General features: G+C 39.0%; 1 protein-coding gene across 6 annotated transcripts in view; it reads left to right on the plus strand.

Annotated features, from left to right (window-relative positions):
* PTPRO (protein tyrosine phosphatase receptor type O) overlaps positions 1-19,404 on the plus strand; it is a 350,703-nt gene that overhangs the window by 221,807 nt on the left and 109,492 nt on the right. Inside the window, exons 1-2 of one of the 6 annotated variants that reach the window (XM_069861808.1) lie at positions 11,524-11,654; positions 12,362-12,504. The exons of 4 other annotated variants lie outside the window; for them this stretch is intronic. In XM_069861808.1, coding sequence (XP_069717909.1) covers positions 12,457-12,504 — 48 coding nt within the window. In that variant the 5' untranslated portion in view covers positions 11,524-11,654; positions 12,362-12,456. Of the gene's footprint in view, positions 1-11,523; positions 11,655-12,180; positions 12,505-19,404 lie in introns of those variants that run through there. One more of the 6 variants, XM_069861814.1, reaches the window with a different exon arrangement.

Below are 19,404 nucleotides of genomic sequence, written 5' to 3' on the forward strand. Positions count from 1 at the left end.
ATTCAAGTAGGTAAGAAATTTTCACTGATTTTGGCAAGCAGTTGATTAGATTTCTCCACAGTCTTTTAATCTGTGTTACCCAATCCATGAAAGGCACTGCAGGAAGTGGTGCAGAGGGCTCATGTTAAGCTGCAGGAGAAACAATAGCATCAGTTCCTCCTGTACTTAATGTTTATTAAAACTTAACCTAACTCATATAAGAATCATTTCTAAAACATGCTACCTGCTTCTCATAAGTTAAAGTATTAAGAGCACAAGTAAAATCAGCTTTAAAGCACTTGGGTTTTCATTCATATGTATTCTTAGATGCTTCTTCCTACAGTGTACAGTGAAATTACATTGTTTCACTTCCTATTCCTTTCTGGGTTCAATTTGGTAATTTTGATTATTTTAAAAGCTTGTTTTAATTTGATTCTCATGATCTAGCATGGTGTTGTGGTGGTTCCTTTATGCAGAAGAAAAAAGGGTTTGGTTTTTATTTTACTTTTGGGGTTTTTTTGTTCATGTTTATTGTGCGTTCTTTAAATGTAATAAGTATTCCTAAAATATTTGTGTTCACATCAGGCTACATATTATTTTTTCCTATTCTCTGATTTTTGTATTGTTGCTATTGTTTTACAAAACACAATTTTGAGACTCAAACAAATTGGTGCACACCCCTTGAAAGGCTGAAATTAGTCTTTGAAGTGTGATATGAACTTGACAGCTCTTTGAAACAAACAAGGCTGGAGATGTGGTTTGCAGAAATCCTTCTGGATGCAATTAATTTCTGGTGCCTGAGTTTCAAGGAAGTGGGTCAGCAGACTGTGCCAATGGGTAAAATATGTGGATAAGATTGTGTGATTGCTTTGTTTTTCAAGATGGAGCAGATTTGTGTCTCTTCTGTCTCTTTTTGTCATAGGCAATTTTATTTTCTAGATTATTGGTTCAAGTTTCTTATTCCTTTCAAAACAGAATAATATAATAAATTGCATTTATTGCAAGTTGTACTTACTGTATGCATTTCTATTATTCATAACATGGCATAAGAAGCATAGATAAAATAGTATGGGCAGGGAAAAAAAGGCTCAAATGCTGCCTGAGAATTAAACATATGTCAAGGCCCATAAGATATGAAGTTTTATAAAGTAATGCCTGAATCCTATGGTAATATCATTTTAAACAAATATTTCTTGAATAAACTGGGTGGCTAGGAAAGGTTTCTTCCTCTCCAAAACTGAATAATAGCAGCAGTAAATGATAATAGTTAATACCCATGTGAATATTTCCATTTCAGCTGCCAATCTCCCACTACTTTACAGAAAAGGATAAGTAGTTTTTCTTGCTAGGTTTATGGGAGAGAGTTTGCTATACTGCATACATACCTTGCAGAGGGCTATCATTTCTAGGGCCATCACTCAATTTAGCTTGATCGTAATTTGGCCCATGGGAATCCTTCTCACTTTTGTTGCTCTTCCCTTTGTTCACATAAAAAAAAAAATAAAAAAAATCAAGAACTGGGTAACTGACACCTAAACATCTTTTCTATGGAAAGGCAGAATTTCCTTCCTTCCTTGTGCCTCCACCCTGGCCCATAATTACATCTCTGCACAGGCATTGCTTTGGTTAGTTATCGGATTTGTGAAAGATGCCTTTGCCATAGCACATGCAAGTAAAATGCTTCCTTTGCCAGTCCCACCTTCACTTCTGCTGAGGCTGCTGCTTATATTGCAGCCGCCTCTCCCCCCTCCTCCCCCCCTCCCCTCCGGTTTTTAGGGATGAGACTCATAGCTGCAGGTCACAGATTGGTTTATCTACTGCCACAAGAAAGCAGCCGTGTTTGTCCTCTAATGCCCTTGCAGATGGATTAAGTAGTGACTTGTAAAAGAGGCCATATATCCACTTTCCAGTCCCTTAAAGCCATTTATTCCTATTAGCGTAACGTTTTTTGGCATCAATTTATTTTCACTTGATGAGTTGAGATCATTATCAAAATGCAGTGAAATTAATTCCAATAAAGAATATGCAAAGGAAATAAAGTATGCTAATCCCAGGGAATTACTTTTTCATGGTTCAAGTAAAAGAAGCCTGCTTCTCTTCTTTTTTTGCCTTTCTGCTTTTTATTTTACTTTTATGACTACAATCGGAAATCTTAGATTCTCATTTTTACTAAGCATAAGAACAACTTACGTGTTTCACTGACAAGTGCAGAGGTCTTAATGTGACTGCATTTTCACTTTGTCAGATAGGTATTAGAGACCTGTTACAGATGTCCTCGTTCTACCAGAGTGAAAGTTTAAACTGGGTGTAAGTGAATATGGCAAGAATATTGTAACTGTTCCATTCCTGTTTTAAGTTCTTTCGGGGGGGGTGGGGGGTGGGGGATGTGTGTTCCAGTTTTTCTTCCCTGTGAAGTTATTTTCTCGGGTTTTTTTCAGAAATCTGTGAGTTTGTAATTAGTGAGGCAAGTGAGTAGCTGAATTTCCTGATTTACTCCTGATGTAAGTGCTGAGGTTTATAAATGCAAGCAGAGCTAGGGACACGTAACACTAGCTGAACTGAGAAAATTCAGAAGAATCAAGAACGCATCTGAGCACAGAATCTGAGTAATGTATGGACCTGTAGGTCCTGTATGGTCCTTTAGGACCTCAGAGTAGATAATCAGAGTTTTATGACTTTTAAGGCTGCTGATGTATTTAGAACATTTTATTGCCTTGTAGAGCACCAACAAAACTTGATTTCACCTTCAGGATGGAGACACCTGTGATTCCTGTTTTGCAAAAGCCAAGCTCCATCACTATGAGGGACCATAGCACAAGTCAGCGCCAAATTAATTTAATTCCCCTTGTGTTTACACATTGAGTGGGTGAGAGCAAACATTTCAGCACCTTGGAATGCTTCTAGTTATTTGCCATTTAATGCTCTTATCAGGCAAACTGTAAATAAGAGTGTAATTAATTATTCTCTACTTACATGACAAGTTGCACATAAGTTCCATCCCTCCAGGAGTCTATTATTTACCTGATTGTGAGGGGAAATTACTGCAGGGTTATCTGGACACTACCAGGAAGATGAACATGAGGTTTGCATCCAGTTGTTTGTATATCTTTTGTACCTGATAGCTAAGATTTTGCTGAAGACTCCACAGAAAGAAAGAAGAATTTAAAAGACGCCAGCTCTTACAATTGCAGCTGGCTAATTTTTACTTGCCTGGAAAGGCAATATCTTTATACCTAACTAAGTTTTCTACGTAAGAAAGCTGCCAAATTCATAGTTCCAGAGACAAAATGCCCACCTACACTGAAGATGCCACTGCAAATGATTCCATACGCTGCAGTTCTATCCTGGGGAAGGGCACTTCTTGGTGTAAATCAAGTACTTTGTGTCCATAGCAAGATCCTCTGCATTTGCTCCTGCTATTACTATTGGGAAATGAGTGTTCTCGGGGCCAGGGACTGCATCATGTCTCCATGTGGGTTGGTCATGGTACAATATATGAACCATCAGCAATTTAGTTTTTTTCTCAAACGGTGGTAGAACTACAGCCTTTCTTTTTGGTCGCATGATTTTTGCCATTCTGTGATTTCTGAAGTCCTAAAAAAATATTTTAGGCATCAAATTTTAAGTGACGTTAGTAGAAATGCCTCCAAAAAGTGAGACAGGAAAGACAATAAGACATTTCCAAAAGAGAAAATGAGAGAAGGGACTAATTAACTTTTTTGTTTTGTCATTTCCATGGCTTTGCCTTGAAGTTTTGTGCATCTACAAAATTTCAAAACAAAGATCTAATGTATAAATAGATACAAAAGTATCTTTTTTTCCTCTTCCCTCCCCACTGGGACTTTAATGCTTGGGAAAAATAAAATCATAATTTTGACTCAATTTCTCCTGCAGTACTGTAAATTATAAGTGATTACATAGAGATCATAGAAACCTTAATTAGACACCACATTAATAACTACCATAACCTTTATAAATGCTCTAGGATGACCCAAGCATACAGTAAGTAAACCTTTGTATAAAACTTTTCCCAAGTGAAGCTGGTAGGAGCATTGCCATTGACTTCACTAGAGGTAAGTCTTCACAATGTAGCTTTTTAGTATGCAATCAACCTAGTTCAAGGTTGTGTGACATAATGATTTTTCTTATCTTCCTCCAGCTATTCTGTCTGTCTTGTAATTACCTACTGCTTCTCCAGGCAATGGAAACAAGATTGCACTTCTAATAGATATGGAGAGATTTGGAGCTTTTCTTAATGGAATATGGAAAGACACTTAACATGTTAACAGTACACCATGATCTGAAACCCCTCTTTTTGTAGAAATGGAGTTCACAGTTAAATAACTTAAATTGTTTCCAGTTTGATCAGTTGGGCTTTATCTATAACATCTTGCAAAGAGTAAGACTGCCTCTTTACTGGAATTTCCATTTTGATTTTGATTTGTAAAGGACGGGGATTCTGTGACCAAATACTACTACTGATACCAAACGTACATTTCTTGCTATCCAAACACAACCATGTTACATTTTTGGATGACGGAGAGAGCCATTAACTTCTCATCTTGTCACCCTTTGCATCTTCTTAATGCCTCAAGCAGAAGTACAGTATTTTATTCACCTGAATCACTCAAATAATTTAGTTGTGGGGTTTCCCTTCCTCTTTCCAATTAAATTTTGGAGGTCACTAACCTATTGCAGGTAAGCTGGCTAGCTCTGCTCTCCTGTTTGGCTTAGTAAACCCTCTGGTGGTCTCTTTTCTGACCAACAGGGTTCATTTGAATTTTATATAAGGATGGGTTGGAACCAAAAATTCTCTGGAAGATCTGACTAGAAAGCGCAAAACAATAGAGAAAGGGAAGGAGGGTAGAGAGGAGTGGAGTTTGATCTATACTCTTTAATGAATGCATGGTAGATAATATACAGTAGAATAAGGCTAGCCGTATGGAAACTACATGCTGTCTGTCAACTTTGTGAATAGGTTTCCCGTTTCCCTGATAGCTTGGATGTGATATTTCTCTGATACCTCAGTTGTATTTCAGAGGAAAACAACTCCAAGAGTGAAAGATGGATGTTGTGCAATGCTTGAACTAGTTCGGTCCCCTTTGGGTCTGCTTGATTATCCATCATTTAAAATACAAATGTGTTTCTGTGGAGCAGGCTTTAACAGGACCAACTGTTATAGTAAAGCCAGCTTCTCCACTCTACCTTTACCAATTTTCCATTTTTTTTCTCTTCACAGAAAGTGTGATATTCACATATGCTTACAAAAACTATGGATTTTTCTTCCTGTCTGTAGAAATTTTCCCTGGTCAATTGTCTGAATATTATTGCAAATATTACACATGGGGAAAAAAAATAAAAAATAAAAAAAACCCAAAACAAATGAAAAAGACAAATCATCAAATCTGATTGCTGCTAGAAAGGGAAGAGTTAAATGAAGATATGTTTTACAGAACAGAAATAGGCTAAAGAAAAGCAGCTTAATTCAGTAACCAGTTGCCCAAAGCCAATTCTAACAATGAAGAAGTTGGTCAGTTCAGCTTAGAATAAAATTGGGTGCCCCCACCCTCCAGGAAGTGAAATGGTGTAGGCTTCCAGGGTGAGGAGAGAGTTACGAGACTGCAGCCAACCAGCACATTTACACACTACCAGATAACAGGAAACAGTCAGAATAGCGTTTTTCATTTACCCGCATGCTAGAGCATGATCCTGACTACAGCTTTCAAGGTTTATGGGAAATAGGTCCTCAAATCTCATTGCAATTCAATTGGAGCTGGCTGTCTAATTTCCTCTTCTGCAAATCTCATTTTATATGAAGCATACAGCCACAAAGGGCCAAAAGCAACATCCCTCAGGTAACAGCGCTGTGTTCAGCATGATGCATTCTGTGCTTATAAGAGCAATTGTTGTTTAAACTGGTAGTACCAACAGGAATGTGACAACAGGGTTTATTATTATTTAAGGCTGTGCTTTTAATAGGAATTTCTATAAAACAGAATTTTGCAAGAGAAAAAATAGTGTTTTACACAGGAAAGGGTAAGCCACTTAAAGAAAATACTCAATTCCCATCAACCCTTTGGCGGCGAAAGGACATCTTAGTAGCTTCAAAGTTCTTTATTATTGTGTGTGAATTTGCATAAATTTCTCATCCTAGAAATGAAAGTACCAAATGCCTCAAGCCACAAATATTCTCTGTGTGTTTCTGATTTCACTGTGAAAAAGAACCATTGGAAATCTCAAGGAGATGAGAGTAGTCTCCAGGGACCCTACTCTGATTTCTTTTAGAAGTTGGCAGAGCACAGGTATAAAATGGCTCCAGAGGAAATGATTCATGAAGTAATTAAAAAAAAAAAAAGGTGGATGGGCTCTCCAAACCATAGTCCTATGATGTAGATGAGAGTTTAACCAGTACTGAGAAGCAAATTTTATAACTTGCCTTTTCTGTGAATTGGCTTGTGGACTCTTTGACCTTCAGTCTCATACATCAGGGACCAAGTATTCCTATTCTCTTTGCACTACAGTTGTTTCTTCTGCTGAGTTACACCCATTTGTCCTTTTTTCAGTCCACTAAACGACCTTCATGAAGGTCAGGAATTTGAGGATGATTGCAATAAAACAGCATTGTTCCAAAATATGCTTTTTCATTAGCATTAAATTTTTGAGCAGCTGCTAAGAGGAAAGGATCATAAACATTATTTGGTACTTTTAATTACAGTAAATGACACTTCCACATTGTAATATCCTTTCCATCTCTGTATTCAACGTGAGTCTTTCTGCTGTAAAACTATAATATTGAGGCCTATCAGTATAGTCTTATCTGAAATCATATACTTACAGAAGCCAAATCCTGTTTGCTTTCAAATCCAGGTAGACCTATCAACATCAATAGAAATATCGAGTAAGTTAAGTGAAAAGAATGTGACACTTTCTTTTTTAGCATGAAGTGAGCAACGCAAATGATTATAGTTTACGGTTTATAAATATTCATGAGGAGAAGCTTATATTCTGTGCCACATACTAAAATGGGGTTGTTTGTTGAATTTTTGCACCAAACTCTAAGGAAATTCAGGTAAAGTAAAATTAAAAAAAAAAAAGTAAAACTAAAACCAGCAAAAAAAAAAAGGTTTTATCTGTGATTTGTCTCACTATGGCATCTGTTCACATTCCTCGGGTAAGAGGCTAGGGTTTAAGCACTGACTTGGCTTGTGTTTAAACTGCTGAAGTGAGAAGCGTGGGCTCTAGTTCTACTGACCCAGTTCTCTCATCAGAAAATCTCCTTCCCTGCAGAGGGTGATACGTCTGTGGCAGGGCAAGCCTGTGCTCTGCTCATGACGTGACCAGAATTAGCTAGGATTTTGCGTATACTTTAATTTTCAAGACACTCACAAAGTGATTTTTTTTTTCTGCTTCTGTGCCACGTGCATTTATCTTTAGACTGACTTATTTCTCAGCATCACCAGTAATTATCTGCCACTTCACAGACTGATTTCTCATGCACAAAACGAAAACAAAGCTTGGTGGATTTTCAAAGCAGGCAGCTGAAAATTAGCAGTTATATGGTAAGCCTATATGCCTACCCTGTCCTATGAAATAAGCACAGAGAATTCTTTGCTAAATCATTGGTAAGAAGGACTGGTCTTAAAGTTTGTGGGTTGCTCTGCTCCCTTCAACCCTATTTCATTAACCTCTGCCCCAGAGGGTTGGCACTCACTTAACACAGCAAGAGCTAACCAATACCCCCTTGCTGTGGAGCACTAGCCATATGTCTCTATGGGGTATTTGCTCCCCATTGCAGGGGTTTTGCTACGTGGTTGCATTTCCCCTTTTGAGGGTTCTAACAACGACTGGGTCACCTACTTCCATGGCACCTGTGGAGTGGAATCCCGTCACAGCCACACCAAAGCGCAAATCCTGGTGCCCATTTCTACTTCCTCTAGTCAGTACTGTATTACATGTTAATGACCTTTTTAAAATGGAAAGTGTGATAGTTTTCATAGAGTCATAGAATAACCAGGTTGGAAGAGACCCACCGGATCATCAAGTCCAACCATTCCTATCAAACACTAAACCATGCCCCTTAGCACCTCGTCCACCCGTGCCTTAAACACCTCCAGGGAAGGTGAATCAACCACCTCCCTGGGCAGCCTGTTCCAGTGCCCAATGACCCTTTCTGTGAAGAATTTTTTCCTAATGTCCAGCCTAAACCTCCCCTGGCGGAGCTTGAGGCCATTCCCTCTTGTCCTGTCCCCTGTCACTTGGGAGAAGAGGCCAGCACCCTCCTCTCTACAACCTCCTTTCAGGTAGTTGTAGAGAGCAATGAGGTCTCCCCTCAGCCTCCTCTTCTCCAGGCTAAACAACCCCAGCTCTCTCAGCCATTCCTCATAAGACCTGCTCTCCAGCCCCCTCACCAACTTTTGCTGAAGTATTCTCACTGAGAAATTGAGGCAGTGTTGGGGTTTTGACCATGTTAAATGTAGTTGTTTCCTTGTAGTGAAAGCGCACCTTCCCCCTTTCAAAGAGGTGCTGAAGAGAGGCTTAAATCAATTTATTAACTTCTAAAGTAATTTGTTTAGAAAGAGTATTATAGAAAAAAGATCTTTCCTAAATTTTGATGAAAAACATTTTCAAGAAGAAAAGTACCAATTGGCTAGGTATTGGTTTGAGTATGTCAGAAAACAAAATAAAAAGGCAGGTGATTAGAAAGAAAAGCTCTTGTCTAAATATGGCTGTCTTGGCAAAACATGGTCCCTGCTGTTTAGAAGTGATCTTCATCTGACAATCCTTTGCTGCCAAACCTATCTGCAAGCTTTTAGATACTTTTGCCTAGATGTTGGACCTCCTTCAGGTGTCTGCAGCCCATTTTCCCAGCTGCCCAGATATTCTTCAGCCCAGCAAGTAATGCGAGGCAGGCCACATCCCTGCTGCCGGCTGCCCTGGTATTGGCACTGGATTGGTGAAGGTGGGAGGAACACTTTACTTTTATAATTTCATTATGGAATTCAGTGGGAACGCAGGGTTAACTGCTCTCCTGTAAATCATCATTGATATAACCACTGGCTTGGTGCAGTCAGGATTTAAGTTCATATTCTCGGACTTTGTAGAGTGGTTTTCTGTTAGAACTTGGCTTTCAGCAGTAACTTGTATAGAGCCCTGGAAGAAGGCACAGCTTTAGGAACTGGTGATGTAGTTGACTATCTATCATAACAAGATAATTTGCAAATGAGAAACATTTGTTCTTTATTAACAATTATTACATCTCCATGAAATCAGCAAGAGGTTTGACTTATAAGAGGGAAGAGCTGAGAGAAAATTATTCTTGGATAAACCAGAAAATAGGCCAACTTTAATATTATCTGTTGGTTTCATTCCTTTTTTATGTTTTATGGGGCTGGCTGTGTCTACCTTGTCAAGTGCAGGTCCAAGTCTGTTTTAAAGTCCTGTCTCATTCACTCTTTTATTTGCTTATGCAGAAGCACATAGCTGGGGGGAGGGGAAACGGAGAGTGGTCTGGGCTGAGCTCCTCTGCTTGCTGAATGTGGGCAGCCAAAAGAATCCTGTGCTCCAGCTTGAGCCACGGCTGCCCTCCGCACAGCATGTGCAAACTGGCCTATGAAAAAATGTGCAAGTGAGGACAAGGACCACCCTGTGGAGGAGGCATTTTCTGAATGGCAGTTTCACATCTCCTGGTCTATACGAAAGGCGACCTTGCTTCAGTCAATCCCAGTCTTCCTCTGCCAGACTGAGGGAAGTCAGGCAGTACTGCAGCAGGCTGGGAGACTCTTCAGAGCCATGGCAAGATCTGGCATACAGTTCTTCAGTTTCAAATAATAAGATTTTTAATATGTTAATTTTAAATGTTGCCTGCCATCTTCCATGCCATTGCAGATCAGTGTTATATATTTAAAGACACTCTGGTAGTTCTTGTTCTCATTGACAAAAATGAACTGGGGAATTTCTTGTGAGGAAGGACACAAGGAAGGCGGCCAGAAGGGAAACTAGATCTTCATGGTGGTCCTAAGCTAAAACCCATGGAAGTAAATAAGAGCTCTTTATGAAATTCAGTGTGCACAGTCAGGAAATGTAAGTGCAGAAGCACAAAAAGAGAAAAATTCCTGCTTGTGTCAGCTTTCCTGAGGATACGTAAATGGCTTTTTTTCTTTCTTTGGTTTTTTTTTTTATGTTTGTAACAAAAATATATGCCCTAGGAGGTGATTCAAAGAAAAAAAGTATTCTGCTCATTAAAAAATGCTACTGAAATGTAAAAATTTTTAGCCATCTCATTTCATTTATCTGTGAGCATCCAGACTCCATGCTGAGGTCATTAGTATCTCAGGTGTATTACCTCACCACAGTCTGTTGCTATGGAAATAGCTCCAAGCCTCTTCAGTGCCTTGGCTGTACACTGCACATGCATCTTGGCAAGAAATGCTGTGTACAAGGCAGTAAACTTTAGTTTAAAAACATACTGATACAAATATAAGTATTGCAGGTATTGCAGATTCTTTACCTGCCTGTAAATCCACTGATACTTGGTGATGATTTTATTCAGATCTATTTTCTTCATACCTGCCTGATTTTTGTTCCTTCCATTTGTGTGTGATTTCTGAAGAGAAGGAATAACTTATACATAAAATAAAACTCGTGTAAAGAAAGAGGGCTTTTTCCTCCCATGTGTCTTTTCTAGGTGTCTTTATGGGTGGCTCCCAGCAATATAGCTATACAAGCACTGCCTCTAATATACAACTCTATTCAATAATAGACCAAGCTGCAGATAGTGTCATGTTCTCCCTGAATTTACTGTTTTGACTTACTCTCTTCATATTGCACTGGTAATTATCAGATGGTTTAAAAACACAGTTACTCTTCCAGGCTGTTTTGCATCTTTCATTGAAGGATCGTCAAGACTTTTGTACCACTGAAAACAGAAGTAAACTGTCCTTGCCTCTCTGGGGTAACATGAAAGAATTATCACATTATTCTCTCTGTTTCAGCTGCAGGCTGCTGACTGTGGCTTACAACAAATACCATTGATATAAAGGGGAGTATTTTATGCACATTGACTATCTGAGCATGTGCTGTGCCCCTGTGACAGCTAGGAAATGTTACAGACCAAGGTGGCCAATGATCCCAGGCTTCCAAGTGTCCTGTGGAGAGCTATTTGTAGCTGATTCAAATCTATGGCAGCTGTGAGAGCAGATCTTAAATTTCTTCATGACTCAAGTGCTCTCCTTTCCTTCACAAACTTCAGGGTTGAGAAAGCCTAAAGGTGACATAAAACAGAGCAGGTGTTTTTTACCCCTCCACATCCTTACTCTTAACTATGAGGCAGAATTCTTCTGATTAACCCAGTAGTGAAAGTTTTAGATATTCTAACTAGAGAAAAACAGCCAACTCTGCATATAGTGAAAAAGCTAGGGTATTACCAGGAGCACATCCTCTGTGGGAGATGTGCAGTAAGTGTCCATTATCTGTGTACTGTCCTTGTCTTTCTGCTCCCACACTATTCATAGGGGCCACTAAAGTTTTGAAGCCCACCCCCCATTTTTTCTCTCTGTTTAGAAGGCCTTTCAGAAAACCTCAGACAATGCAATGAGCAAGACTTATGTTTTTAATCTACCTGGTTTGGGATGTGCAGTGAGCAGTCCCCCATCAGTCCCTGCTCATTTGACAGTGCTGTAAGCTTATAAACTTATGTTGGTACAGTGCTCTGGAGACTTCCTAGCAGCCAGCTAATAATTTCTGTAATCCTATCTCCCAGACTCGAGAGTGTGAGCTACATTTTGTTTCCACCTTTTTCTCGGAATGTAATCACTTCCAGTGGAGTTAGACAGACGTAATAGAGAAAAATTTCATCTATACAGCTCAACAGACCTCACAAGGTGGTTCTGTTATGAAACCTGTGTATCAGGGATCACAGTTTCCTAGTACATCTGTCTGGCTCTTGGTATAGGTAATTGGCCCAGTTAGATCAGCAGGTTGTCTTGAGCAGCGGCCATGCAGCCTGAGATGATAGAAAACCCCATAAAATCCCCTGGAGCACTAGGGTTTTTGATACCGTAGCAGGTAGAGTAGGAGAGCGCAGGATTTCTTTCTAACCCTTTTTAGTGATAGACTTAGGCTTTGAATCTGTAAGATTCAATTACCCCACCTGCCCCCACCCTTCATGTACCTAATACACATACACGACGGGTGATAAGGATGATGGGGCAGCAGTAGCACAGCATATTGTTCCTTTTTAATGCCCAAGTCCCAATCTTGCTATTATTCAAGCATACATTTTATGCTTACACTTGAAAGAGAAGACTTTTTCAAACCTTAGAATACCTTAGAGAAGAAAATGCTAGCAGTTTTATTGACTTATCTTTCATTTATCATTTTTAAGATGTGCAGAAATGGAACTGTTGGTGAGATCCTTGCTTGACGGCAGTTGGCAGTACTCTGCTGACTTTGAAGAGTCCCTGCCAAGTTACACTCAATATGATCAGGCTCATTTTAGAAGGAATTGTGCAAACAAGTTATCATAGAGTGAGATGTCTGAGTTCATGATGTTACAGAATATTGTGTTTAATATTTAGCAAAGGAGTTTGGCTTTGTATTTGGTGTTCTTGCTGAGTTTGACATCTGGTTTGATGGAAACTTACACACACTTTATAAAAAGTTTAAGAAAAATATTATTAAAATAATTCTGGTTGCTGCTATGCTAAGTTCCTGATTTGGTTGGTGGGATGCAGAGTTTTTACTGGGATTGTAAATAGAAGCCATTGGTATCATATTTATTGTGATTCATTGAGCTATATGTGTCTCCGAGATACATTTAATCCACATCAGCTCCACAAGAAAGGAGAAGGGGGAAAAAAGAGGAAAAAACAGAGAGCAGTGTCTGCTCCCAAAATGCTGGCTATAAAGCCCTTACCTACAAGCATTTGTTATAGACCAGAACCACGCATTAATAAAAATTCCTTCTGTGAAGAAGCATACCCATCCTGGGGCATGTCTTTCACTGCCAGTATCTTACAGATAGTGAAAATGCCAGGCAGTGTTGGGGAAGAGAATTGCCAGGACTCAATGAAACCTTTTCTTTGTTGGTGAAATGTTGCTTGTGAGGAAATCCTCAGGAACTGGCACTGAAGTTTGTGGGTGCTGGGGTGTCACGATTCCTTCCATTAACTTTTGTGCTGATGCACAGCATGCAACTCGACCAAATATAATTTTTTTTTTTTTGAGAATTTATGGTTGCGTCATAGACCTACAGAAGGCTGTCAGGCTAGGCAGCTGCTGATACTGTTGTCGGTGGAGCTACACCATTGTAGGAAATGGTGGGCAGTCCTTTTCAGCAAAACACTCTTGCATACACACACACATTCACACTCTTTACAGACATTATTGAAAAAAAAATTACCTTTAGAACAAACTAGAATGAGAAAGGTACCAAATTTTCCAGCAGGAATTCATGAAGCCATCTGTTACTGTTTTTATTGACAAAGATATTAAGAAGTGACAACTGACTGGGTAAATTAATTTTGGATCATCAAACAGAGATGAGTTAAAAGCTAGTGATGTGCAAGAATTAGGCATTGAACACCTTATAATGATGTGGACATACATGATTCTGTCTGTTTATAGCTTACTACATGCTTGCAACTTTCCAGTCTTACTGGCCTAGCCCTTGCAAACCTGTATCTGAGAAAAACTATGTGTAAGAGAGACAATAACAGACTTCAATGTCAAGTGCCTTAGAGATAGATCCACTTGATTCTGGTTTTATTTCTGTGTTTAAAATATGTCATATTTACTTATAGAGCTGTACTGTATTTTTCTTTTTTTGATGTGGAAGAAAAGCCAAGATCTAAACAAGAGTTTAAGGAACTGGGAAAAGAAACAACCTCTCTTCTTAGCTGCACTATAAATTTCAATTACAGAAGTGTAGGCAGATCTAGTGCAGGACCATTTATTTCCTTCAGCTGTCAATTTTGCAGATTTTTGTTTATCTTTACTAAGGATGAAGAATGCATCTGGTTTTTAAGAACTCAGTACAGAACACGAGTTGTATCCGTTCTGATCCTGTGGGTTTTTGTTTTTTTACATTAAAATTTTCACTGGAGGCATGAAGACAAAGAAGAACTCTGAATCAGACCCATTGCCAGAAATATGTGAGAACTTAAAAGCCAAGCAGAATAATTGGATCTTTGCTAACAAACTGACAGAAACTGTCATAGATAATCAGATTAACATGGCAGAAAGCCCTGAAAACAGTGACAAAGTAATGTTCATTTCTTGCCCACAGGAAACTCCGAATTTAACAAGCCAAAGAACAGGCTAGCTGTGCATAATGTCATTATCAAAGCTGAGGTTATGTTTGCTGTCACACCTATATCTCTTAAGCCTTCTGAAGAAATTAACACCTGAAACTTCTTTCCAGAGGAAGCATTATTTGTCCCCTGCACTCAAGGACAGCTTTTATTCCACCCTCCATGACCATGTCAGCCTGCTCAGTGCCCCCTCTCATTTTGCAGAGGAGATGATGTTGTGTGGTTACAGCCAGAACTGGACCATTAGGGAAGGTGATGGCCATCTGCACCTCCGCTTAGAGTGGCATACTCTGAAATAAGTGTAAAAAGCAGCAAGCTTTATTCAGTAATTTTAGCAGGGCTGAGTGTGTCAGAAAAGCATTCTTCCAGAGCTGTTGTCTGCTGGTTAGATATGTACACAAAAGACTCGTGTGAGCTATTTGATTGGGCTTTTCATAGTCAAAATCGAGATACACTAAGAAAGAAGAAAAGGGTAAAAAAGCAGCAAAAAGACAAACATAAGCCTGTTTCCAAATCATTCCCCTTTAGATCCCCAGTATAGTGATAGCAAAATCCTAGTTCTTCAAATGTGTATTTGGGGGCTCTTAATGTGTGAAGAGACTTCGTTTTAAGCCTGAGCTTTGTGGAAATCTGCGTTCAATTTATTCAAACCATGTCTGTTGTCTTAGGCAAATCACTTTAATCTTCCCCTGACTCAAATCGTTATGGAGTCGCACAGATAAATTAAGTTTACTGCAGATATCCAAATTATCAATAGCACAAACCCTCCAGGAAAAGAATCCTTTGATCTTGCAGTAAGAAGAGCCCTACTGAAGCTAATGAGACTGAACATGCAGGATAAGTGCCACTGTAGGTATAATACAGCTACTGGCGAGGTGGGAGAGAGAGTAATGTTTCATCTGCATCTAGATTGCATTTTGTTAGTGGAGGGAAGGTGGAAGACCAAGTGGATCCAGATTTATGCTTATGAAAAGTCAGTACATTTTTGTCATGCTGCTTACATATGCATCCTGCTCTCGCTGTGTTTCTTGTGAGTATGTAAGCCATCCTCCTCCAGTGACCCAGCAATGAGTAATTACCTCTCCTCCACATCATTTAATCATGCTGGTATTTTACATGGCACAGCTGTGTTGTATTTGCTGCTGCTGGAAATAAATGTACCTTATGTCTTTCATCTCAAAAAGGGCTGATCCTGCAAGGTGTAGTCTGCCCTCCCTGCTGAGAAGTGCCAGCTGGCGCTCTAGGTGACACCTCCCAGCTCAGCTGCTGCTCGTGGGGACGAGTCCAAAAATTGTTTGGTTGAAACCTGTGGCCTTTTGCAGTGCAGGATATAGGATGAGGGGGTCAGAGTGCTTTTCAGACGATCGATTGGGGCAGGCCAAGCACTGAAGTGCTGAGGATTGCCTACACTGAAACTTCTTAGCAAAGGTTATTCCTGCAAAATTGTACTCAAAAGGTGGAGAGCATTGTAAAGTTGCAGGCGGTTATGGGATGTATTTATTTTGCTAACTCTCTGCTCTCAATCTGTCTACATGTTTACGATGGAGATTTGTTAAGTGCTGCTTTTCTTTCCTTTGTCACTTTATTTATTGTCTATCTGAGTGCTGTGGGAAAGACACTAAGTATATGGCAATATCCCTTTTTTATGATTAGGTATGCTGTTCAGAAGCAATCCCTGAGACCAAAGAGTGTGTGAAATAGTTTTCCTTTCTATTTTGTTCTATACAATTTTATTCTTGATTGTTGGGGAGATCCTTAATTACTCATCAATGGAGTTAAAGCACCAAAGAATAATTTAAACAGGAAGGGCAGTCTTCAGGTCTAATCCTCCATTTAAAGCTGGGAATTTTGTAGAAATTTTGTAGAAATAATGAACTTCTGGTTAAAAAACAAAAATGGAACTTTGAAGATGTACATTAACTTTTCTTCTCTGCCTTAGGTTTCTTTCAATAATCTCTGTCATGTTGTTTATAGTAAAAGACCTAAAGATATTTTATTGTCTAAGTCTTTTTATACTGACTGCGTTTGCTACTTGGCTCAAGTAACACTTCCTTTTCTTGTAGTTTGTCTACTTTTTTTTTTAAGTAATTGAACTCCCTTAGGGAGAGAACAAGTAGTTGCTCTGTACAACACCAGGCACATTCAAATCTTGATCATTGTCATATTGTAGTAACAGTAACCTTCAAAAAAGATGACACCACTACCTGCAGATAGGTCTTTAGTAAGGATACTAGATACTAATTTTCTGTGATAGGACTGTAGTACAGGATGTCCAGCATCAATCATAAAATAATCTTTCCTGAAGCAATGAACTTTGGTAATAAATTAGTCTCTTGTACATGAGAGAAAATGAATATTAATCATGGTAGTGAATAACGACCCCAGGTTGCCTCTTATGGAGACAAATGTATGTTATTTTGTTTGCTTCAATAATGGTCATGTTTGCCTCAATAACAAAATACAAAATTATACAAAATAAGTCTTATTTGCTGCTTATCTGCTACTTATCAGTGGTTCATTACTGTGTTTTGGTGATGTTACGAACAAAAGCACGTATACAGCACATTGGATCCTCAACTATGTTGAACACTTAAACATGTGAAAAATGTGCAGCAAGGCAATTACAAGCAGCTTGCCAAGCTGAGGAAAAGATCCCTTTAAATGTGTACAGGTTCAAACAAGCTTTTTTAGTATACAAACTCTTGTAATTGCAGTTTTTGTCAGCTACTAATCTGGTTTCTTTGCAAAGCAGAGGCTACTCTACATACTGCTCTGTGGACCACAGTCTCGTGTTCTAGGCTTGACTTCCCTCTTAGAGAGAGAAATGCATGTTAAGGCCCCTAAGTGCAACAAGGAATCATAGCACTGATGCTGCAGATCTGTCTTCAGCATAGGTTGTGCTTCAGCAAGTACGTTCCAAACTTGGCAGGGATTGAGATACCAGGGACCTCTGGGGTCATGCTTGTAACCTGAAGTTAAACTGGCCTGCTTACTGAATTGATATGTCCTACTCATCATTATTCTGTAAACGAATAAATTGATAATTCCAAAGGTCTTGTAAATTAACTTTTAAACAATCCTAGATATCAGTGCAGGCTGAAAGTATATAGTCAAGGGCTATGAACTGTTTTGGTTGGTTTTGACTAGCATGGATCAGTAGTGTAGTACATCAAGAATGTAAGCTTTTGGTGTGGTGTGGTTTTATTTCTGTTCTCTGAAATGACTTCTGCTTTGGACTAGTGTGTATCAAACAGGTCAGTATGTGAACCACTAGGGGTTATATCTTTTAAGGCTCTGCCTACAGCAGGAAAAATAGGATTTAACTTCGTGATTAAAAAAATATGGAATATCTTTATGTGTTTCATATTTTCAGATTTTGGGAGATTTTTAAGTGCATGCAGTATAGGAACATAAGTGGGTTAACTTGTGCTGTTCAAATACCATGTTCTGCCTCAGAGATCTACCTAGGAAAGGCAAAGCCAGTGTGCTTCATCAGCAGTATTGTAGCTGCAGGTGGTTGAAGATGGAGTGATGCTGTGATATGAGCTGATGGGACTAAGCAGATGTGTGGCACAGCTTAACTATTGGATGCAGTGGGAGAACAGTATATGCCAACAACATAAACATCTATTTTCAGAAAATCTGATTGGCTGCAAGAAAGAGTAGTTAAAAAAAAAATACAGGAGGAAGGAATATAGAGAACTACTGCATGAGTGTGGATTTTGTTGGGGATTTGGTCTTTTTTGAGTTCAGATTCAAAGACATGTCACAATGCTTCATCCTCCTCTGCAAACAGCTGTGTGTATATGTGCCTCAAACTTAACATTATTTTAAGAGTAATTTCTTGGGCTAGTTTTTTTCTCCTTCATCAGAATTCTGTTTAGGCATGTACTGATTTCAAGGAGAATTTCATTAAACAATTTAGTAAGTGCAAAATGAAATCCCTAGTTTTAATGAGGAACTGATTCTGGAAGAGGTAATATTTTAAGGACCTGAATGTTCATCTGAAATGCCCTCAGGTCCCCTGCCTGTTTCAGTAGGCTGCCACTTTATAAGCAAATATCCTAAATTATTGATGGTTTCATGATGGTGCTCTCAGCCTTTCAGGGTGGAGCTGCCACAATCTGTGTTTATAATATGCATTGCTCCAACATAAGGGTGACTGATTTTGTAGCCTGGAAATCAGGCTCCTTGCGTGGGATGTTGTGAGCAGGGGAATCTGAACTCTGATTTTTCCACTACTCATCCCTATTCTTTTTACTGTAAACTCAATTTCTTTTAGGTCCTGTTAGCCTGTATATACACATAAAGTGATGACTCTAGCAGATGAAACATATGAAACCTATAGCAAAATACTGAGTTCAGCTGTAGTTAAGGTCAACCAGAAATTGCCAGATGGGAATGTCTTACTTTCCCACCTCCTTACCTTTCTTTTAATCTGGCTTTTCCTGCTTTCTCTGCTGCCCTCTTCCCTCCCTCTCATCTCTTGTTTCTTCTATGGAAAATATTGCAAGCTCTGCTTCATCTTGGTGAAGAACAGGGAAAAGAATTAATCTCAAATCCTTTCTGCAAGATGAAAGAATGCCCCATCATTTTTACTATTCAAGTCAGGCAAAATCTAAAGAACCTGCATATTTACAAAGCAAAACAGATTGTAATTGCTACTCCCACTAGATGCAATAATCTTTGAATGCTGCCAAGCTGTGCTTAGAAAGGTGAGAAATTCTTTCCTAGCATTTGTGGATGAAAAATGCAAGGAAATAAAATAATTATTCTTATGATTCTTATGAAAATATCCAGCAATTTTAGTGAAAGTGGAGAGAAAACATAACATAAGGAAAGAAAAAGAGCACCGAAGAAAAATAGCCTGTAGAACAAAAGATATGATTATGCCTTTTAGCAGTGCCACTGCTGGCATAATTAAGCTGATGTAGAGCCTGGTTTGTGAGCAGTTACTACAGAAGAAACAGTGTTTACTTTGTACCAAGTCTCATTCCTTACCAATGACTTATTAATGCTTCCACTTGCTTTGCAGAGGTGAAAGTGGCTGCACAAAGCCTCCACCAGCGGAGTCAGGCAAAAAGCATGAAACAGGTGCTGGGGAAATGTGAACAGA

The sequence above is a fragment of the Phaenicophaeus curvirostris genome, chromosome 1 (assembly GCF_032191515.1).
Source record: "Phaenicophaeus curvirostris isolate KB17595 chromosome 1, BPBGC_Pcur_1.0, whole genome shotgun sequence".
In the NCBI taxonomy this organism is placed as follows: Eukaryota; Metazoa; Chordata; class Aves; order Cuculiformes; family Cuculidae; genus Phaenicophaeus; species Phaenicophaeus curvirostris.